Source organism: Eucyclogobius newberryi, unplaced genomic scaffold, assembly GCF_026437365.1.
Source record: "Eucyclogobius newberryi isolate DKJ021-1_F unplaced genomic scaffold, fEucNew1.0.hap1 SCAF_1, whole genome shotgun sequence".
Classification (NCBI taxonomy): Eukaryota; Metazoa; Chordata; class Actinopteri; order Gobiiformes; family Gobiidae; genus Eucyclogobius; species Eucyclogobius newberryi.
In genome coordinates this window covers 8,330,474-8,354,475 of record NW_027315723.1, presented here as the reverse complement: position 1 = coordinate 8,354,475, position 24,002 = coordinate 8,330,474, and the positions used below count along the sequence as shown (strand labels likewise).

The 24,002-nt window shown below is 43.3% G+C and overlaps 2 protein-coding genes across 3 annotated transcripts in view; one reads left to right on the top strand and one right to left on the bottom strand.

Moving 5' to 3' along the window:
• The window catches only part of LOC140370936 (uncharacterized), a 77,505-nt gene extending 55,240 nt beyond the window's left edge, over positions 1-22,265 (top strand). For both annotated transcript variants that reach the window (XM_072458320.1, XM_072458253.1), the window contains exons 19-24: positions 1,455-1,587; positions 3,200-3,339; positions 8,483-8,606; positions 10,723-10,881; positions 12,388-12,550; positions 21,727-22,265. In XM_072458320.1, the coding sequence (XP_072314421.1) occupies positions 1,455-1,587; positions 3,200-3,339; positions 8,483-8,606; positions 10,723-10,881; positions 12,388-12,550; positions 21,727-21,815 (808 nt within the window). In that variant the 3' untranslated portion in view covers positions 21,816-22,265. The remainder of the gene's footprint in view (positions 1-1,454; positions 1,588-3,199; positions 3,340-8,482; positions 8,607-10,722; positions 10,882-12,387; positions 12,551-21,726) is intronic.
• An 89-nt stretch (positions 22,266-22,354) lies between these two features.
• Positions 22,355-24,002, bottom strand: part of LOC140371098 (reticulon-4-interacting protein 1 homolog, mitochondrial-like) — a 16,380-nt gene continuing 14,732 nt past the window's right edge. The window contains exon 9 of the mRNA XM_072458422.1: positions 22,355-24,002. This exon is cut by the window's right edge and continues 178 nt beyond it. Coding sequence (XP_072314523.1) covers positions 23,977-24,002 — 26 coding nt within the window. The 3' untranslated portion in view covers positions 22,355-23,976.

Here is a 24,002-nt window from a genome sequence, read left to right as displayed (position 1 = left end):
GAGACGGCGCTCGTCCGGACCGGATCTCCGCCTCTTAGTGACCGGGGCATAGAGGCCCCTCCCCGGCCTCACCTGCAGCTAACACTACGGGGCTGGTGTAAATGTGAAGCTCATTATCTTTCATTCAGACATATTATTGTGCGTGGGGCAGAGCTCTCGTCTCCTCCAGCCTGAGCGAACTAACGTGACAGAATCGTGTTGTTTCAAACAGCAGCATTAACCGTCTCTTTGTAAGATAAGTTCAATACCTGGAAAGTGTTGTTGAGTTTGCAGTTTCTTTACATCGTCAAGAAGTTTCTTCTTTCGTTTTTCGGCATCGGGGGGATATATTCCTCTGGACATGAGGACCACGCAGGGACCATGTTCTGTTGTGTTTATGTTTTGCTCTCGTTCTGCTCGCGCATAATGCAGTTGCCCAATCAGCGCAGGTTTGGTGTCTTGGTTGCCAGATTGTCATTACAAATAAATGCGGTTTGTGCCTTACATGTTACCACTGTGTGCGCTGCCGCGCCAGCAGCGCTACTACACTAGTGGCGCACGCTGCGCTTGCACTTCTCATAAGACGGGTTGCCAGATTGGGGGCCCTATTAACGCCTCGGGGCCCTACGCGGCTGCTTAGTTCGCTTATAGGCTGGGCCGGCCCTGGTCAAGAGCAAACAAAACTGAAAATCCACAAATAATGAACCACATGTTATTGGCTCTACTAACTTTAAGCCTATTCAAATAACAACATTCATGCCTTTATTATTGAATGAGACCATCACTTTTTGAAGAAGGAAAGACATAATGTCACCTTAGTTTGTGTGAGCTGACAGAGAAGAAGAACTTTGTGACAGTTTTTGTTTCATGAGGATAGTCCAATTATTAATAATAAGATAGATGATTTTGCAGTTGCTTAAAAAATGTATCTGTAATTAAATGAATCCAATATAGATACATTTTAGTGTCATTATGTGGAACATTTCAGGCAACGCAATAACATCTCCACGGATGCCAAATGTTAGACCATTGTCCTCTCATCAAAAACAGGCCTGTTGTATTTAGCTTCTTTTACTCTTGTTTTAATCATCTTTTTTAGGAGGTCATCGTCTCTGCTCCTTCTCCGAACCTCACAAAAACACTTGGTTTCAAATTTCCCAGATTTGTGATATCATATGTAAAGATCATAGGTAAAGCTCCAGAAGTCTCCAGTGTCCATAAAGCATCACCAGTTGGAGCATTTCTGCCTCAAATCACGTCGATTACAATTGTGTGCTTACATTAGCATGTTGGGAGAAGCTAGATTTTGTTAATTTCTCCATAATCATTCCCTCTGCTGCCAGTGCTAACACCAAATCCTAGTGAGGGAACGCCTGAGTTATGTTTTCTGTTATAAACCATGAGATGCCAAAGCAGAGGCAGAATGTTGCCCTGATAGAGCCTGGTTTATTTGTGTCTCTGTGTTGGGTTTTCAGCTGGTTGGCGTTCGAGGGACAGGAGTTCTCTGGGAGGATGTACGTGTTGGACGAGGGCAGTTACTCCGACCCGAGGGCCATGGGCTGTGTGCACGACGACACCACCATCCTGTCTCTGCAGGTCGCCGGATTTGTAAGTCCAAAACAAGAGCTCAAGCTGGGGCGGGTCAGGAATTTAGAAGCATTTTATGAGAAAAGATACTAAGAGGATGAGTATTTCCTTTATATGCTCATTTGTATGATGAAGATGTCAAGGTTAAGGTTTTTTATTTTTAATTATGATTATTATTATTATTTTATTGATTTATTTATTTTTATTGTGAATATTAAAGGGGATATATTAAGCAGAATGAATTTGATTTATCTTTTAATCTTGTTAAAACAGTGTTTCCTCATCATTAGTTAACTCAAAGTTGTGTTGTAATTTATTCTTGCACGTTTGAGTTAATCCTGTTTTGTCCTGCAACTGCAGGTGCTAAAATGTCATGGAGCCATTTAAAAAAAAAAAAAAGTAGATGACAATCTGCTGCTTGTTTCAGTCAAATGTCACCATGACATTTCTGAGAAGGTGAGAGAGGAGGGGGAGTCAGGCCCAGGAGCAGGAGGCGGAGAGTGGAGGGGGAGTCAGGCCCAGGAGCAGGAGGAGGAGAGAGAGGAGAGGGAGTCAGGCCCAGGAGCAGGAGGAGGAGAGAGAGGAGAGGGGGAGTCAGGCCCAGGAGCAGGAGGAGGAGAGAGAGGAGAGGGAGTCAGGCCCAGGAGCAGGAGGAGGAGAGAGAGGAGAGGGGGAGTCAGGCCCAGGAGCAGGAGGCGGAGAGTGGAGGCGGAGTCAGGCCCAGGAGCAGGAGGAGGAGAGAGAGGAGAGGGAGTCAGGCCCAGGAGCAGGAGGCGGAGAGAGAGGAGAGGGAGTCAGGCCCAGGAGCAGGAGGAGGAGAGAGAGGAGAGGGGGAGTCAGGCCCAGGAGCAGGAGGCGGAGAGAGAGGAGAGGGAGTCAGGCCCAGGAGCAGGAGGAGGAGAGAGGACAGGGAGTCAGGCCCAAGAGGAGGAGAAGGAGGAGAGAGGAGAGGGGGAGTCAGGCCGAGGAGCAGGAGGAGGAGAGAGAGGAGGGGGAGTCAGGCCCAGGAGCAGGAGGAGAAGAGAGGAGGGGGAGTCAGGCCCAGGAGGAAACCTTATATTATATATATAAGATAGATAGAGGAGCTACACCTGAGGTGGTGTATCATCTACATTAAATGGGAGTCAAGTTCATTCATAAACTAAATATTTTTTTTACGTTGAAGCTTCATACATTTTGATATAAACGTATCGACAACTTAAGTCGAGTGGTTAAGGCACAGCACATGTGCCAGGCTCCAAGTGCAGCCAGCCACAAGGTCGCGAGTTTGAATCTGAGTTCACTGCATGTCTTCCCCCTCTCTCATCCCCCATTTCACACTCTCCTCGCCCGTCTAATGAACACAATCTCAAAACAGCTCTGGACAGTTTGCTGCCCATTTTCATTACATTGGATCAATAAAGAGGATCAATGTCTAATTTGAACTCTTGTCTGCTTCTTCTCCAGTGCAGTGATTGTACCTAAAGCATACTCAATATCCCAGCAGGTTGTTTTTCGGAACGACGCTAAAGCACTATACTCAATTTGCCACCATTGATTGTTTCGTTTCTATAGCAACGTGCCCCTAACTTCTTCCCTTATGTGTACCTGATGCCCCGCCTGGCCTGATGCGAGGTGTTTTTCTCGCCTCCAGGAGTTCTCCCTGCCCTCTGTGGTGCTGTTCGAGCGCAGTGGACTGAAAGGCAAACGCCTGGTGGTGACCGATGGCGAGGTCAACCTGCTGATGAGCGGCGGAGGGGGGCGTGTCCAGTCCGTGCTGGTGGAGGGCGGCATGTGAGTACTGCATGAGCGGAGGAGGGGGGCGTGTGAGTACTGCATGAGCGGAGGAGGGGGGCATGTGAGTACTGCATGAGCGGAGGAGGGGGGCATGTGAGTACTGCATGAGCGGAGGAGGGGGGCGTGTGAGTACTGCATGAGCGGAGGAGGGGGGCGTGTGAGTACTGCATGAGCGGAGGAGGGAGGCGTGTGAGTACTGCATGAGCGGAGGAGGGGGGCGTGTGAGTACTGCATGAGCGGAGGAGGGGGGCGTGTGAGTACTGCATAAGCGGAGGAGGGGGGCGTGTGAGTACTGCATGAGCGGAGGAGGGGGGCGTGTGAGTACTGCATGAGCGGAGGAGGGGGGCGTGTGAGTACTGCATGAGCGGAGGAGGGGGGCGTGTGAGTACTGCATGAGCGGAGGAGGGGGGCGTGTGAGTACTGCATGAGCGGAGGGGGGGGGCGTGTGAGTACTGCATGAGCGGAGGAGGGGGGCGTGTGAGTACTGCATGAGCGGAGGAGGGGGGCGTGTGAGTACTGCATGAGCGGAGGAGGGGGGCGTGTTAGTACTGCATGAGCGGAGGAGGGGGGCGTGTGAGTACTGCATGAGCGGAGGAGGGGGGCGTGTGAGTACTGCATGAGCGGAGGAGGGGGGCGTGTTGGTACTGCATGAGCGGAGGAGGGGGGCGTGTGAGTACTGCATGAGCGGAGGGGGGGGCGTGTGAGTACTGCATGAGCGGAGGAGCGGAGGAGGGGGGCGTGTGAGTACTGCATGAGCGGAGGAGCGGAGGAGGGGGGCGTGTGAGTACTGCATGAGCGGAGGAGCGGAGGAGGGGGGCGTGTGAGTACTGCATGAGCGGAGGAGGGGGGCGTGTGAGTACTGCATGAGCGGAGGAGGGGGGCGTGTGAGTACTGCATGAGCGGAGGAGGGGGGCGTGTGAGTACTGCATGAGCGGAGGAGGGGGGCGTGTGAGTACTGCATGAGCGGAGGGGGGGGCGTGTGAGTACTGCATGAGCGGAGGAGGGGGGCGTGTGAGTACTGCACACCGGGAACAAACGCGCCGGTTAAATGTTTTGTTTTTGTGCTGCTTTTTAAACTCAATTATTACTGTTCCTACTTAATCCTGATGGTTTGATCAATTCATATTTTACTCCGAAAACCTAATGGTCGTATAAGCGGAGGGAACATAAGTGCATAAGTGTCCGGCACAAAAACAGCATGTACTGGAGGGATCGAGGTGTAAATATGCGTCGTACTATTTCACCCTGGAGAGACTCAGACGACACAGAAAGGACCGTTTAGCGAGCTTTATTACGTGGGTTATTTGGCACTCAGACCGCGGCGGAAGACATTGCGATCATGGGTGCTCCATGATCTATTTGTATTAGATGTGTCCCCCCAGGGCCTGGAGACTGGTGGTGGTAGATATGGTGAGAGGGTGAAGAGGAGGATTAGGATGAGAGGGATGCAGAGGAGGAGAAGCGGAGGTGGTGGGTCGCAGTACGGTCTGATGCGCTGATTGTGAGCAGAGGTGCGATGAGTCACTTGGGTGCGTTGATTGAGGATGGGGAGCGAGTGCGAGGGGCGATGTCCTGTCCTTAGACCATCCTTCTCGGCCAGGAAAACTACAAAAACCTCCATGGGAAAATGTAGAAACCTGGAGGAGTTCCGCGGTGAAGGAGAGATCTGACTCCCACAGACGGACAGGCCGGACTGGGTGCGTTGGTTGAGCTGGGGAGCGGGTGGCCTTGACGTAGAAGGTGGAGTTAGGTCTTCATTACTACTACTGCTTCTGACACGATTTTGAGTTTTGTCCCTGTGTCTCCACGGGGTCCCAAACTTGTTTTCACCGAGGGCCACATTTTTAGACTTATACGGAGCAGAGGGCCACAAACAACCCAACAATGTCAAATGTGTCAAATATCAAAATGAATCGTTTGAATGTTTGCATTTCTTTAGTAAGACTTGGAACATATATTAGATTGGTTTAACATAATGCTTGAATTTCACTGGAAAAAGTATGACATTTTGTTGTTTGGACCAACTTAACAGGAAGCCGGAGGGCCAACAAAAATTGGTCTGGGGGCCGCATTTGGCCCCCGGGCCGTAGTTCGGACATGCCTGGTGTAAAAGCTAGCGTCTGGATGAAAAAATAACAAAGGCAAACAAATTTTACCCCATATAATTTAATATATTTTATTTGATTTGTTTAGAATTAGCATTTCTTTTTAAAAAATAAATAAAAATGAAAAATTCCCAATTATTGGCTTGAAAGAGCAGTTAAGAGATAATGTTGGAAATACTGTGAAATCAAACTACTGGAATTCAACCTTTACATTTAGTTATTGGACATTTCCCTTTCTTCCAGTGAATATTGAGTTTTACAGAACTAGAATAGAGAAAGTAAATAGCAAAACGCAACAGTTTGTTTTTAAATCTGGAATATTGATTTTCTTGCACAAAGTGCCACACAAATGAGAGCGCACCAGTGTTTCTCCGTGTGACTCAGAAAGACTTAAAAGTCCATTTGATCATCATAAATAATATATTATGATGGTGGAAACACGCGTGGGCGTCGTTGCTGTGGAAGCTCAGTGTTCAGCTCTGACAATCTAACTGACTCCAGCTCCTCAGCTCTAGACAGAGGCCACAGTCAGTCACACAGAGGGGATAAAACAGCACTCAATATGAGGAAAGATCACTCATTCTTATCCATCAGCTCCAAACTGCTCTGAATTACTTCTAGTAATTGATCTTTTTAGTGTTGATCAAATACTATTTGTCATTATGTCGGTGTAATCCCTCATTCGTCCAGGCGTGTTCCATAGTAGAAAAAGCTTCAGTTGTAATTTGTCATTATAAAAGGCTGAAGAATAAATCTCAATTAACATTTTAACCAAATCATAGTGGCTGATCTTCAGGATATAACGTATTCTTCTTTTTAACTTTTCACGGAAAAATCAAACCGTACCAAATTTGTAGATCTCTAAAATGTTGATTTCAATCTTTCCATCAAATTCTGATTTGAAAACATAAATTGTGAATCTTGTTGTGGTCACAGCACATGGTGGGAGGGGCTGGTACCACCACAGTGTGTGGACTGAATCAAGATCTTTGGGTGTCATGAACGCGCTGCATAAATACAAATATTGTACTATATATATATTGCAGTATCATGGGATGGAAACATCCGGAAAAAGGAACATAAGAAACTAGAGAAATACCAGGGCCTCAGAGAGGAGCTGGAGAAGGCCTGGAGCCTGAAGGTGACGGTGGGGCCCGTAGTGATGGGAGCACTTGGGGCAGTGACCCCCAAACTGGAGGAATGACTTGAGCAGATCCAGGAAAAACATCAGACATCTCGGTCCAGAAAAGTGCAGTGCTAGAAACAGCAAAGTACTGCACAGAACACTCAAGCTCCCAGGGGCCTCTGGTAGAGGACCCGAGCTTGAAGGGGTAAAATAGAGACCACCCACGGAGGGTGAGGAAGAGTTGTATATATATATTTACAGGTCTGACCTGTAACTTGATCTGGTACCATTAACTGCTTGTTGCCATGGCGATAGACACAATTATGCCATACATTCTAGGTAAGGCCTGCTTGTCTCTATCCAGACATCAGGTGGCAAACCAATTATCTCTGACACGAATGAGAACGCCTCGGTTTGAGGATTTAAAGGACTCCACACTGTAGGCTCAAGCTCGGCGTTTGACTTTTACTGACAGAGTGAAAGTTACTGCTGATGTGGAAGATTCAAAGTGTAGGTGTGAAAGGAGAAGGAGGAGAGACGGAAGGACGGATGGAGAGAGGAGAGACAACAATAGAAAGAAGGGAAGAGAGAGATTAAAAGAGTGAAGGGAGAAAAGGCAGGAAGAGAGGATAGAGGAGATAATTTGGGTGACAGAGGCAAGAGTAGGAAAGAAAGAAGAGAGAGAAAGAGGAGGAAAGGAACGTAAAATGGAAGAAGGAGAAAGAGAGAGAGAGAGGGAGTAAGAAGAGAACGAGAGCACCCAGCAAAGTGGCACATGTTGGACAGAACAGCTCTGGGGAAACTGTATTTTCCTGCACTTTAACAATTACAAGAACAGGTCAGAACAGTCCAAATTAGCACCGATATTTTTCCGTCACTGGAGGAAATGTTTTGTGGCGATTAAGAAGCGTGACATTTGCATAAAGATGAGGAAACGTCGTTAGTGGCCCTGCCGTAATTATGTGCGTTCAAAAATACTCCTCAAGAAAGATGGAGCGTCTGAGATGAGTGTTTCATTCGTGCTTGTTTGTCAAGTCCTGGGGTTTAGAGTGACAAAAGCCTTTCATCGTTGCCATAGCGATTGTCGTTTCGAAATGAAAAATCATATATTTTAAATAGGCAACGGTTCTCTTAAGTATCACTTATGAAAATGAACTCACGAGCTCAACTCTGCCCGGTATTTCTTAGAATATTATCTTATGATCTTATCTCTCCTTATTATATTTATTTATGTATTGTATTATATTTAATTTATTTAATTTATTTAATTTATTTAATTTATTTAATTTATTTAATTTATTTAATTTATTTAATTTATTTAATTTATTTATGTATTTATCCCCTCCATTCCTTATTAAGAAATGAGAGGTTTTGTCTATAGGAGTTTTTGTTTATAAGAGTTTTGTTTATAAGAGTTCATCTATTAAGAGTGTTTTTTCTTCCTATAAGTTATCTGTCCTTTTCCTCTGTATCTACCTGCGTTGCAACAATGAAATTTCCCCATGTGTGGACAATAAAGGAATATCTCATCTTATATTATATTACATTTTTATAAAGAAACGTTTTATTGTTTGTTATAGTTTGTTGTATTGTTCTCTGTAGATTAGATGTAGAGAAGTTCCAGTGCTTCTTTTGAGGTGCAAACAGTTTCTAGCATGAACCCACATGTCTCCTTTAAAGATTCCAGTATGTAACTTTTCTGGAGCGTCCGCCACCCTCGTCTCCACGGGGCCGTTTAATGTCGCACTACGGAACATTTCAAGGCAAAACAATAGCTATAGCATCTTTAAGAAGTTACTGTGCATAGTGCGCCTTTAACGCCTCTGATCGTTTCACGTTTTGTTTGCAGATTTGTGATATTTGGCGTGACTTTGACCTCTCTGTTGTTGTTGTTGTTGTTGTCGTTCAGGTGGGTGTTTTACGAGGAGATAAACTACAGAGGGACCCAGATCCTGCTCAGGCCCGGAGAAGTGACCGACTGGAGGAGCTTCAGCGGCTGGAAGAAGATCGGCTCGCTGCGTCCTCTGCTCCAGGTGAGAATCCTGTTGGAATCGGTTTCTTTTCAGTCCAGCGACGGCCGATACTGACGAAATATCCACATATATAAATGTGTTTTTGAGTACACCCATAATGCTATTCAGATAGGATTCCTGGAATGAAGACCAAAAGAAGCATTATTCACACCCTTTGTCGCACGCATTATGAAGCTGCTGTACATCTACACATGGCTCCGACACATGCGCCGCATTTTATATTAGATTAAATTAGCCTTTATTGTCCCCGTGGGAAAAATGATCCTCTGCGTTTGACGTGAGCGCTCTGTGTGTCGTCCTTACCTCGTGTAATCATGTTATGTGCTCTCGGATGCAAGGCAAATTCCCCTCGGGCAATAACCATGTCATTAATTCAAATCCAGAGATGTGTCAGAACATGTTTTTAAAAGTATTAGTTGTGCTTTGATCATCAGACAAATGTGCAATGTCTGTAACATCACCTTATTTGACAGTTTACACTACATAACCTTTATTTGTGTCATTTTTTAATCAGCTCTTCTTGTGGCATCGTCACTATAAACAATATTCACACATTCACGATATCGTCTAGGTTTAAATACATTGCCCTTCTCTAGTTTAGTGCTGCTTCTTTAGGGTTCTGCCTCTTCATAGCTGCATCTCACAGCAGAGAGCAGTGGATTTTCACATTTTCAAGTGTTTTTTTACTCAGCGGCGGCCTCAACCCACAGTAGAAACAGAAGTGAAATACTAGTACCAGCTTCTGTGGTGGAATTTCTGCAAACAGTTACCAAGAAATAATGAGGTGGAAAAAGGTGGATCTTTATTTACTCGTGCACAGTAAATAATCACTTTCCCTGACAAAGGTCTGTGTCCCTCTTCCTCCAGAACAATGACACTGACACATCCTTTTAACGGCAGTGACATAAACTGACACTTGTGCACATCGTCGTAATCAAATCGGCTCCGACAGACATAGAACAAGGATCACGGATGCATCAAGCGCTCTCATTGGAGGTGACATGACCCTGGAGCCACTGGCATCTTTATCCATGTGACCATATATAACACACAACAACAACATGACATTTTTCAGTTACACTCCTCAATGTAATGATGCAGTTTGAGCATTGTTTTCTATTTAAAGACAAATCTATTCATGTTTCAGACTTCCTTTGAGTTAATGATTATTTAGAATTACATCATCCGTAGTTTAGTTTCAATTTAAACCCAAATGTAGAATTTAGAAACAATGCTCTAAAGAACTCCCACATAACAACATCTTACATTAAATCGCACTTTGGAGCATAATTGGATCGTAATTATATGAGGTAAACACATTGATTAGCGTTGAAAGGCTGAATGGTTTGTCGTGTGCAGAGCTGTGAATCCTCTCTTTGTGTTGTACACGTCAATGCCAAACTGTGAACGCTTCAATAACACACACATCTTTTGTCAAATCAAATGAAATACTGTCTTAGTCACAAAGGAGATACAGCACTGTGCCTCTGTGTGTGGTAGTAGCTGTTGTGGTTTTAATGTTTATGGTACAGTAGTTATTTAATATATCTAACTTCATTCTAATACTAAATGCTTCATACTTGATGCATATTTTGTTATAGATTTTTTAAATGTAAATGTCCAAACAACAAACTGTTTTCATCGCTGGGGGTTGTTCTGTTTGTGTCTATTTGTTTGTTTGTTCTGTTATCATTTTGTTTGTTTTATTTATTTACATCTGTCTTCTCCCCTTTACTTAAACTCACACACAATAAATCTGTTTTTGTTTGTAAGGTCTAAAAACCCTTTGCAAATGTAAATGTAAATTCTTTTTTTATTCGCTTTTTATAAACACAAGTTCTGATCTCATTCAGTTCTTCCCTTTGTCGGTAAAAGAACATATATCATGGCTTTTACGTTGCTTTCCTGTTATTTTTGAATGATGGATTCGTTTTTGAACATGACAAAACACATAATAAATCAAATATCAAACAAAAAGAACAAATGCAGAATATATAACGGAGGAGAAACAGACAAAAGCGTGTTTGAAAACGAGTTGGAAGATGTTAAAGTCACTTAAACGTCTCCCCCACAATGGCGGCTGTGACTGAGACGCCCGTGGTTTGTGTTGGAGCAGAAGCAGGTGCACTTCCACATCCGCAGCAGACAGTCCAGGCATCTCATGACGGTGACCGGAGACCTGGACGAGATCAAGCTGCTCCGGGTGCAGGAGATGGAGGAGAGTCACGGCTTCGAGCAGATCTGGTTCTTTCAAAACGGACACCTGCGCTGCAAGGTACACAAGCCTATACGTTACATCTATACGTTACATCTATACGTTACATCTATACGTTACATCTATACGTTACATCTATACGTTACATCTATAGAACTAGAACTGTGCACGTGACACGGTGATCAAAGGGTTAAAGTTGGCATCTCTTGTTTTAGATCTTTAAATGATGCAAACCACACATGACCACACATCAGTCCGTTTGCTGTTTTTAGTCCGTGTACTGGCAGCGGAGGGAAAACTCATGAGGGAATAAACAAAAGCTAGCTTGACTTGACACGCTCATGCCAAAAAAAAGTTGTAATGAACGTGATTTGAGGCAGAAATGCTTAGGACGGATCTGGAAATGATTTATGGATTTAAAAACAGCACAGGACCATCCCATTTTTACCTATGAGTTCACAAAATTCAAAAACATAGAAATTTGTGTTGGTGCAACACAAACAATAAAACAATGAACAATGAATAAGTCATAACAATAAGCAATCAGATTAAAAAAAAAAAATCTGCAGCTGGTTTTGAGTGATCAAACATCATCAGCCTTGAAAAAGAGGTTTCAATCTCAGTTTATCTGGTTATATAAAGTTAATAAATACACATTAAAAAATCTGGGGTTATTTGATGTGAGTTGTTTCTGATTGTTGGTGGTGGGGTGGGCGAACGGGCGGGTGAACGGGCAGGCGAACGGGCAGGCGGGTGAACGGGCGGGTGGGTGAATGGGGGGGCGGGTAAACGGGCGGGTGAACGGGCGGGCGGGTGAATGGGTGGGCGGGTGAACGGGCGGGCGGGTGAACGGGCGGGTGAACGGGCGGATGAACGGGCAGGTGAACGGGTGGGCGGGTGAACGGGCGGGCGGGTGAACGGGCGGGCGGGTGAACGGGCGGGTGAACGGGTGGGCGGGTGAACGGGTGAACGGGCGGGCGGATGAACGGGCGGGTGAACGGGCGGGTGAACGGGCGGGCGGGTGAACGGGCGGGCGGGTGAACGGGCGGGCGGTTGAACGGGCGGGCGGGTGAGTGAACGGGCGGGTGAGTGAACGGGCGGGTGGGTGAACGGGCGGATGAACGGGCGGATGAACGGGCGGATGAACGGGCGGATGAACGGGCGGATGAACGGGCGGGTGAACGGGCGGGCGGGTGAACGGGCGGGTGAACGGGCTGGAGGGATTTAAAAACAGCACAGGACCATCCAATTTGTACCTATGAGTTCACAAATGTGGTGAACATGGCAACAGTTTTTTAATAAAACGAGCTTGATTGACGCTAAATAATGTGCAACTGAAGCTAAAGCTAAAAAAAACATACTCCAGACAGGTTTCTGCTGGCGGCTTTACAGCACGGGTCAAATGCGGAGGGCAAATTTCCCCACTGGATCAATAAAGTCTACCGAAGTCTAAATGAGGCTAAAACTATAAGACAATCACGACTTTGTTTAAGACGAAATCCAAAGTCACATTTTGGTCAGAGCTGCTTCAGTAACGCTCTTTAACCCGATCTCGTCTGTGTTCAGCTGCTGGAGGAGTGCTGCCTGTGTCCCAGCAGCAGTGTGACCATCGCGGGGGCCCGAGTGGGACTGACCCCGGCCCTGGACGACCATACCCACCTGTGGAGCGTCACGCCAGAGGGGGTCATCTGCTACAGCGGCTCGCCCGACCTGGTGCTGGAGGTCAAAGGTGAGACCGGCGCGCACACACTCCAGGCAGGCTGTGCACGTGTCAATGTAGAGCACATTTCATACACAAGGCAATTCAAAGTGCTTCACGCAGCAGGAAAAATGCATTAAAATCACAAAGAAATTTCAGAAACAGAAATACAATAAAATTAACTAATTAGAAAATAAAAAATTAAAAAACACCTAGCCAAATCCAAATTTATCGGACCACATTGGCAGGCATTCCAGACACTCCTTCCCATATTTATTTGACACTGCAGCATGACAGGCGTCTCCGGGATGGACACATCACTTTTAGATTGATTTGTTCCCATATCTGCGCGCTTTCTGCAAACTGCACACGTCTGTGCAGAGCTTATGTTTCTTTTACGACGACTCTCTGGTCGACGCCTCCACCTGATGTGTGGCGCTTTGTATCTTTACCGACGGACCTCGTCTCGTCAGCCCCGCCCTAGATTTAGCTTTCACTAAACTAATTGTCTCAGACAAAACTCGACCAAAACTTTAGTGTTAAAACCTGGCTGTTGGTCAGTGGGTCGGTGCGCCAGGCTCTTCCTGGGCTTTACAGAAGGCTTAGTGCTGCAAAAACCAAGATGGCAAAGCTTAAAACTGAAATGAAATGCAAAAACGATTGAAATAGCAAATTAAAAAAGAATCTTACTTTTGAATCTAAAAATCTATTAATGAACTGACTTTAAACTGACTATAAACCTGGTGTTTTTGGTGATCATATTTCTCATACAAGTACACACACACACACACACACTCGCACTCGGGCGGCAGTAGCTCAGTGGTAGAGTGCTCGTCTTCTGATCCAAAGGTCGGCGGTTCGACTCCCCGCTCAGTCAGAGCGGTCAGATCCACTGGCCCGCAGGTTGGCGGTGCGATCGCAGCTGCCTCATGTGAATACTGCCGTTGTGTCCTTGGGCAAGACACTACATCTGGGGTGTGAATGGGTGACTGGTTCCTTGATGTAAAGCGCTTTGAGTACCTTGACGGTAGAAAAGCGCTATATAAATGTGACCATTTACACTCACACACTCACACACTCACTCACACGCACACGCACACGCACACGCACTCGCACTCGCACTCGCACTCGCACACACACACTCGCACACTCACTCACTCACTCACATGTAAATGTTGTGACACAGACGGATTCTTTCCTCTGATTGCTTAATCCATCTGTCAATCACAACCATTTGCTGCCTGGCGTGTTTCGTCTTGACTGGTCCGGCTGGGATTCATGCTGTGTCCACTCGTCTTCAAAACCTCCAGCGCTTCACTAAATCATGTCAAACTGCAGCCGTCCAAACTCATTCTCGTTTTAAGAGCGTCATAATTCTTCACTGTGAAGGTCGTTTCACAACTTTCAGGGGTCAAAGTGGGATTATGGCATCGGGTTTCTCCAGGTGTCTTTGAAAATATGTAGAACTATCTGACGTGTATATAATATCTACAGCTAAACAAGTTAAATCGTTTTTTACTGAAACTGAGGACACACTTCACGACTTTTGAACAGATTTTCTCATGATTTTCAGTCGTGTTTAGTCACTCTCAGTCATCACTGTCACAGTTGCTTCAGTCTTGTGTTGACCAGTCGCGACTAGACTCGTTCAAATCACTAAATGTGGACTAGACTCCAGTCGCACGCACTCAGACATGTTTGAATTACCGTATTTTCCGGACTATAAGTCGCACCAGCCAAAAAATGCATAATAGAGAAGAAAAAAACATATATAAGTTGCACTGGAGTATGAAATGTGAAAATAACAGATAATATCACATATAAGTCGCTCCGGAGTGTAAGTATAAGTGTAAAAGTATAAATATAAGTCGCACCCCGGGCATAACTATGAAAAATGGTGCGACTTATAGTGCAGAAAATACGGTAAAAGACAGAATTTGGCCGTGTGCTGCTGCATGTTTATTGACACGTTACTGATGCTTATTATTCCTGCCTAAACATTAGATTCATAAACAGAAAGAGCACAGAAAAGAACACAGTTATAAACTCACACCATGGGTCACTCCTCCTCCTCTTTTCTCCTCATGTGGCTCACGTCTGCCTCATAATAATCCAACTGACACAGGTTTTCTTTGATAAAATCCATTCTTCACTTCCGTCGCCACCTTTGATGTCCATTTTCTTCCATTGCAATAAGTCGTTGTTGTGTCTTTGTGTCAGACACTTCACACTGTTTGTCTATGTGAGATTTGATCATTATCAGAGAGATTACTGTGGATCTTACCTCCAGAGAAGTGAGGCTTTGTATATTGTATTATTATCAGACAGAAAAGAAATGTGCATGTATAAGTATCTTTTCATAAATATATGTAATTAAATGTATAATTATAGGAAAATGCTTCAATAAAAGAGGTTTAATTTTCCAGAAATGAAAAGCTTCGACACAATTCAAGATTCACTTTATAATGAGTGAGTCTTTTGTATATTTCAACCCCTGATCACATCATTATCATGTTACACAAATTATACAGATAGAGCTCAAGGTACTGTATACAGTATTTGAATCAAGTAGAAGTACAAAGTAGGCAAGGCAAGGCAAGGCAAGTTTATTTGTAGAGCACATTTCATACACAAGGCAATTCAAAGTGCTTCACACAGCAGGAAAAATGCATTCAAATCACAAAGAAATTACAGAAACAGAAATACAATAAAATTAACTAGATTAAAAAATATCAATCCAACTGATTTTCTAAACTAATAAAATCACAAACAAAAGAGAAGAGTGCAAAGAAAAAAATTAACTACAATAAAATTAACTAAATTAAAAATGATCAATCCAACTGATTTTCTAAACTAATAAAATCACAAACAAAAGAGAAGAGTGCAAAGAAAAAATCCTTTCAGCCATATGCGCAGCTAAACAAAACTGTTTTTAGCTTAGATTTGAACATTGTCAGAGTAGAAGCCTGTCTCACATCTTCAGGAAGACTGTTCCAGATTTTAGCTGCATAAAACTGAAACGCAGATTCCCCATGTTTTGTCCTGACTCTGGGCACCAGCAGGAGGCCGGTCCCTGAGGTCCTCAGAGTCCGAGATGGTTCATATGGCACTAACATATCCAAGATGTACTTTGGTGCTAGGCCATGGAGAGACTTGTACACAAGCAGAGCTGCTTTAAAGTCTATTATCTGAGCCACAGGGAGCCAGTGCAGAGACCTGAGAACAGGACTAATGTGATCATACTTCCTGGTTCTGGTCAGGACCCGAGCAGCAGCGTTCTGGATGTACTGCAGCTGTTTTACAGCTCGTCTGGAGAGGCCAGTGAGCAGGCCGTTACAGTAGTCTAATCTACTGGAGACAAACGCATGGATAAGTCTCTCTAAATCTGGTTTTGACACTATATTTTTGATTTTGGCAATGTTTTTTAGATGGTAAAAAGCTGCTGATGTTATTGATTTGACGTGGCTATTAAAGTTCAAGTCTGAGTCCATTATTACCCCCAGATTTCTAATTTGGTTTGTAGGTTTTAGAGCGAGACTCTGGAGGTGACCGCTAACACTTTCTCTTTGTTTCTGTGGCCAAAAACGATTATTTCAGTCTTGTCTGAGTTCAGCTGGAGAAAGTTGTTTTGCATCCACAAACTGATCTGTTGGATGCAGTGACAGAGTGAATCTACTGGTCCATAGTCACCTGCCGATAGTGAAACATAGATCTGAGTGTCGTCTGCATAATTGTGATAGGACACATTTTCACTGCGTATCAACTGACCTAACGGCAGCATGTAGAGGTTGAACAGAAGGGGACCCAGGACTGACCCTTGGGGCACTCCACAGGTCAGGGTCATGTGGTCTGAGACACAGCTACCAATTTCAACAAAGTACTTCCTGTCTTCCAGATAGGACCTTAACCAGTTTAGGGCAGTGCCAGTGATGCCCACCCAGTCCTCTAGTCTCTGTAAGAGGATCCCATGATCGACAGTGTCAAAAGCAGCACTCAGATCTAACAGAATTAAGACTGAGGCTTTGCCCGTGTCAGTGTTCAGGCGGATGTCATTTGTCACCTTGACAAGAGCAGTCTCAGTGCTGTGATGAGGTCTAAAACCTGACTGAAAAACATCAAATGAGTTGTTTATTAAGAGGAAATCTGTGAGCTGTTGGTAAACAACCTTTTCAAGGACTTTGCCCCAAAATGGTAGATTAGAGATGGGCCGGTAATGACTCAGTACTGCGGCATCAAGACTGCTCTTCTTTAGGAGAGGCTTTATGACCGCAGTTTTCAAAGACATTGGGAATGTTCCAGATTGAAGCGACATGTTAACTATGTGAGTGAGTGGTACAAGTAAACTGTTCAGAAACAGACTTTAGAAATCTGGTGGGTAACACATCAAGGCAGCATGTAGATGAACTCAGACTGGTGATGATCTCATGGACAGTTTTGTCAGTTACTGGTGCAAAGTGAGTTAGCTCTAAGTGTCTTGGTGGTTTTAGGGTAATTTTTTGCATTGTGGGATTTATAGCATTTTTAATGCCCTGAACTTTGTCATTAAAGAATAATGCAAACTCATTACACTTGGATGTGGAAATGAGTTCTAACGGCAGCTGAGCTGGAGGGTTTGTTAATCTGTTTACTGTGGCAAACAGGACACGCGAGTTGTTACTGCAGCTTCCAATTATTTCAGAAAAATATCTTTCCCTAGTTCTACATAAGATTAGGTTGTACATGTTCAGCTTTTCTTTGTAAATCTCTTTTTGAGCCTGGAGCTTTGACTTGCGCCATTTCCGTTCGGCCCTGCGGCACTCCCTTTTCTGTGCCCTGACCGAATCATCATTTCTCCACGGCGCCTTCTGCTTATTTTTAACCATTTTAGCCTTTATAGGGGCGATGGTGTCCAGAACATTCAAAACACTAGATGTAACAGAGTTCAACAAATCATTTACATTAGAACATGAGACATTTTCAAAGTTTATCATTTCCATAAACAGTGCACCTGTGCCATCACTTATGTGTCTCCTCTGAACAACTGCAGGACCAACCGGAGGTTTGGGAGAAACAGACAGGTCAAAGAAGACACAGAAATGATCAGACAGAGCAACATCGATCACATTAACATTTGAAATATTTACCCCCTTTGTAATTATGAGATCTAGAGTGTGTCCTTTGCTGTGGGTGGGGCCTCTCACATGCTGAGTAAGACTGAAGGTTTCAAGGACAGCATCAAGCTCTTTAGCGTTTCTGTCACAAATAATATCAACATGCACATTGAAATCACCTGTAATGACCAAACCATCAAAGTCTGTGCATATGACTGTAAGCATCTCAGTAAAATCATCAATAAAACTTTGGCAGTGCTGGGGAGGCTTGTATAAAACAATGAAGAGAATGGATGGAAACCGTTTTAGCTCCATTTTAAAGGATACATACTCAAATGATGAAAACACCCCAAAAGACAACCTGCGTGGAGTCTGTGCTGTCTAAAGACAGCACAGACTCCACCCCCTTTTTTGTTTTCTCGTGTTTCAGATTCAAACTTAAAGTTGGGTGGAGCAGATTCTATCAGAACTACATTTCCTGTGTTTTTGTCAAGCCATGTTTCAGTTAAAAACATAAAATCAAGATTATAAGAAGAAATAAAATTATTAATTAAGAGAGATTTGTTACATAAGGATCTGACATTTAGCACAGCAAGTTTCAGACTAGTTTCAGTGAGACTGGGCTTTATCATTTCACAGGGAATATGAATCACATTTCTCAGATTGGGCCTGACTCGCATTTTGTTTTTCCATCTGTGTGATGATGTGACTACAGAAATAGCACTAGGGGGGGCTCTTTTTACATAGGGCCCCGGGTTGGTTTGATTTTTAATGTGACAATAAGTCCCGGCAACGCTGAGACCCAGTGCATCCTAGCTATGGGAGATACCAGGTGAAAGGCGAGGTTGGATGGGTGGTGGGGCTTTTGTAGCCAAGGAGAGTTTGGGACCAGGTGAGAGGCGAGGGGGGATGGGTGGTGGGGCTTTTGTTGGTGTAGTCGGCTTGTGCAGGGAAGACATAGCCCTTGCTATATTGGGCGTGAGTGGAGCCATCTTAATGCCTGATTTGATCAGACTTTCAAAATGGCTGGGAAGGCCCATGGGTGAGAGTGGAGATGAGAAGGAGAATGATGAATCTTAAGTGGGAGTAGATGTTGCAGGGGGAACCCAGGGCTGGTGTGAAGGCAGGGGCGATGACAGGGATGTTGTTGGGCTTGTCACAGATGGGTCCAAGGCCTTTGAAGATTGTTCCTTTGCTGGAAGCGGTGGAGGTGAATGCGGAGCAGCTGGAGCTGAATCCTTTGTTGATGGTGGTGGAGCAGCTGCTGATGAATCCTTTGGTGGAGGCTGAGGTTGTGGTGCTTTTGATGTTGAAACATTGGCTCGGTCTCTGGCTGATGGAGCAGGAATTCTTCTCTCATTCCTCTCTTCTCTAACTATCTGCTCAGGACCCTGTCCAGGCCCCGTCCAATGCCTCAGAGCGTGGAGCAGGTTCTCTGTCAGCACCCTCACTCCACCTCTGCATAGGTGGGGGCCATTTCTCTTAAACAGGTCCTCTCGTTTCCAGAATAGATAGAAGTTCTCAATATAGTGTAGTCCTCTCGGGGAACACTCTTTGGACAGCCATGTGTTCAGCTGAAGAAGCCGGCTAAACTTGTTTATCCTCCTGTCGATGTTTGGAAGAGGTCCACTTATGAATGTTTTGATTTCCATTTTATCAAGCACGTGGAATAACTTCAAGAAGTCTTTTTTCAAAACTTCAGTCTGTTCCCGCCGCATGTCCACTGCACCCACGTGCACAATCAGCTGTTTAGCTCCTCCATGCTTAGCCATAATATTTGGAAGGAGTGACGTTATCTCAGAAACAGTGGCGCTTGGAAAAGAATGTGTGTTTATCTTTTCATGCGTCACGTGACTTATCGCGCCGTCCCCAACTAAAACAATCTGCGTGACCTTGGCTCCTGGCACAGATCCTCCTCGCTGTATTTTGGCCACGTCATCTTTCCTTTTTTCATTTAATTCCATCTCTGAAAGTGGTAAAAATCTGTATCTTTGTATCGTTTAGGCTTTGCTCCAAGTTTGTTCCAAGAAACAGCCTGGTCTTTCTGGTTTTTAGACAGTTTTGGAAACGACACAGAGTCACTGCGGTTTAGGTTGAAAGTAGCAGTTTTTCTTGTAAAAAGTGTGCTCTTCTTACCGTCGGTTGACACAGGAATGGTATCGTGAAGAACTTTTTCAGATTCCAAAACAAATATCCGTGTTTTCAGCTCATTAATTTCTTGTTGATATTTCCGACAGCGTTCACAGTCTTTCTCCCTTCTTCTCCCGGACATGTCGCTGGCGTCAGATATGTCGTTAAAACTGGAAAAATGTTCTTAAAATCCTTGGTTTAAGTAGCGGTTGAACTAATTGTAAGAGTCAGTCTGGACAAAACATCTGATTTATAATTTGAAGTCCATGTAATATAAAGGACAAAACATTAGATAAAGCACAGAATCTGATGTTTTAGATACAAAATATGTGAAAAGCTAAATCCTATCTAAAGAAGAGGTGCAAGAAAAATAAATGTTCAAATGATTTATTATTGTCAACGTTAAGCTTTTGTCACTTTTTATACTCGCAGTGGGACAAAGAACCAAAACATATTGCATAAGTAAGAATAACGTTACACTAGGTACATTTAGAAGGCCAGTCAAAGTCAGACCACTAGCGTAGTCAGATAACCCAGAAATCTGGTCATCAAAAACACCTGGTGACACGTGTCAGTTAATCAGGGATTTTTTAGAGAAGTACAAATAGTTTTAAAATAACTTTTTCTCTTTCATTTTTGTCTTTTTCTACAATTAGTTCTGGCTTAATTGTCTTTGTCACATCCTGCTCTGGTGTGAACAATCAGAACGAAATCAGTTGTTTACATGACTAATCTGATCACTCCAGAACTCGGATAATAATCAGTGGTGTGAACATGTGAACATATCCGCTGTTTAATACATTACTCAACTTGGACTAAACGGTCTGAAAACACTTCAAATGTAAAAGTAACACCTCCTGAGTTCCAAAGATCCTGTATTTTTCACACATTTTTTAAGCATAATCTTTTTTTGGTCATGTTTGTTTGGGACAGAACCAAAAGAAACCTCCCAAATAGAACTGTTTACACTCTTCTGAGCTGTTCTGAAGTGGCCTGTCACTGCCCCCTGCTGGACGGAGAGGCCCAAACCCCCATCACGAGCTGCTGTTATTGCTCACATCATGCACTTTACTTTGTTTTGCAGTATTTTCCCTCATAAACAGCCTGGAGTTATGGCGGTCAGAGTGCTGCGCTCCAATGTCATCACTGAGTCACTCATTATAGGTTTAGTGCCCGAGAAAAGCTTTCCCAGTGAGTCACAGGCTTTCATAATGTTTCCTCTCTCTTACATCAAAAACCTGCGCTCTTGCCTCCCACAGATATGGCCTGTAACGTGGCACCTGCTGGTCTCCATGGAGATGTACAAGTTTTATCATCTCCCCCAGAGAAGTTGCATATCGCGTCTTTAGAATAAAAAAGTAATAATTAGCAGTTAGGCCTGTTTTATCCAACTAATACGAGTAAAGCTGATTCAAAACACCAAAAGTAATGAAGTGATGACAAAATTTGAGACTTTAACAACCGCATCACTCATGAAAGTACGTGCTATTTAGAAGTACTTTGCATCTTCTGTGAGCGTTTGTTTGTCTTTTCCCTTTTCTTTTCTGTTCTCCCTTTAGCAGCTGAATACACTCTTCTGATAAAATAAGATAATCCTTTAATGTCCACACATGGGGAAATTTTGGTGTTGCAACGCAGTAGATACAGGGGGAAACGACAGATAACTTATAGGAAGTTTTAAAAAAACTCTTATAAACAAAACAAAACACTCTTATTAACAAAACTCCTCTCATATCTTAATAGGGAATGGAGGAAAATAAATAAATAAAATAAAAAGATAAAATAATAATAAAATAAAGTAAATAATAATAAAATAAAGTCAAGTAAAAATAGCTAGCATAAGACTAAATAATACTAATACTAATGATAAGTAAACGCTCTTATTTACACATGAATATGGCCTTAATTGCTCGTGAGTACGACAGTAATTGCACATGAATATGACGGTATTGCTCATTCCTTCCTCCATGTTTCTTTGTGCTGCAGGAGGCCACAACTACGACAAGAGTCAGGTGATTCTGAACACACGGGACCCCAAGAAGCCCCAGCAGCAGTGGATCATCGAGGTCCTATAGTAGTTCCATAGCTCCATAGACTGGACTTTACAGTAGACTAAAGTCAAAATGGCACCTTACCTCCGCTACGACTAAACTGTAAATATTTAAATGGACGAGACAATCTGGACTAATTCTTTCCACCTATGGACTTTAAATAGAGAAAATATGTTTAGGTTTTATATAATGACGGTCCATGATGGCTAATGTTGGAAGAAAAAAGCACGTATTTTTTATTATTTGAATAAGAACAAAAAAAAAAGGACATTCATCACAAATATCCACATTTGACCGAAGGCTGATGTTATTGTCAAGCTTTGGATGTGTTTTTTCTCCTCTGAATATGTTTGCTGAATGACTTGAACAGTGTTAACATGTCATATGTTTATTATAATGTATACTGCCTTCACTCCCAGCTGCTTGTATAGAAGACCTCTATGTATCAAATGGACATTGTGCGTGAACCAACTACAAGCTTATATCGTTTTGTCAATAAATGTCTAAAATAATATCTGCATCTCACTTCATTTAGCACAACAACAAAAAGACTCCACGAACGGGCAGCGTGAATAATCGCCATGTTTATTGGTAAAACCCAATAGCAAAGGTTTGACATGGTTTGTTCTTTTGTGATGATTTGTTGTTTTTACTTTCGGGACTTCAAACCTCATTCAGTGCAGCATCATTTCAGCATTTTGTGGGGTTTTGCACATGTGTCGCCATAGAAACAAGTGTAGGTCAAATCTGTTACTTCTTTAGAGAGGATTTTCTGATTTAGTCTTTCATCAGGAGGTTCAGACTAGGACTGCATTTTTATTTTTAACCAAATATGGGTTGTGATATGGTAAATACTGAAGATGGGGAATATTTACAAAGTGTATTCATGGTGAGAATCAGAAATGTTTTTTTTTTTTTGACATTTTGATTGAATAATGCCTCTGTCTTTGTGGGAAAAAGGTCTTTTTTCATGTTTGTTAAGAGTCTGTTTAATCCAGATAACTATTATGAAAGGAATATGATTATTTTAAAAGACATATGATGCTTTTGTCTGCTATTGTCATAATCTGTGACACATGTGGCTTGTTATTTTACATTTTGGACATTTGAAATTGCAATATTGATCTAAAATGACTAAATAAAAGAAATAAGCTTGCTGAGTTCCAATTGAAAAGGTCAGTGCTGACATCCCGCTGCAGGTCGCGGCAGAGGGCGGTAAATGTTGATGAAGTTTGTCCAAAAATGGCAAAGCGACACTGCCGACTCCTGAATGTATCACAGATTATGAACACATTTGCATAATATGTCTCTCAATTGTGTGCGTTTATGCAGCTCAGAACAGTCAAGACACTTAACAGCCCCAGAGGATCAAACTTTTACATAAACTTAACCTCTAGCACAGGTTATTCACACTCACTCACGTCCTTCATCTGTATGTGGCTCCACAGCACCAGAGAAAACAACCACAAGAGCAGGTTTCACACACAAATCCTCAAGAATTACACCGACACAATAGCACAAACATCTGTCAATTCAACTGTCATTCTGTGTACATAGTAAGCCTATTTTTAGGTTATTCTCATCCTACAGCAGATTTAAATTGTTCTTTTTGTCTTACCGCTATATAGGTCGTTTTATCATTGTTTATTGTTTTATGCAAGTTCTTATGTTTGTGAATTCCTTTTCTGATTGATTCCAAAATAGAAAGAAAACATTTTAAATCCAAACTGTGAAAACACATGCAACATCACATGCATACTTTTGTCTGTTTTTTACAAACATATCATTAAAAAATGAATGTATTTTGAAAGTCTGTAAAGTTTACGTTAAAAAGCAGAACGGGCTCCTTCCTCTGCGACAGTCTGCTTGCTAAATCGTCATGGTGATAGGGTGCTTCTGTTGAATGCAGCTCTACGCTCAAATTCACTTTTCCCCTCCTCTCTTCTTATTGGTCTGAGTGACAGGTGGGTTCAACCAATCAGTGAAATCTGAACCCTCCAAAGTAGCAGACAGTTGGCGTTATAAATGTCTGGTGTTCATGAATTGTGAATCAGATTCTAAATGTTGAGTAATAGTGACGTGGACGTGAACGTTTAAGCTCGTCACCCGCGCTGACTGTAAAGTGACAGTTACACAATACAGACGTTTCATAATACATAACCCCAGAGTGCCCCGTCCATCAGCCTCACTGCTGTCCGAACACTCTGCTCT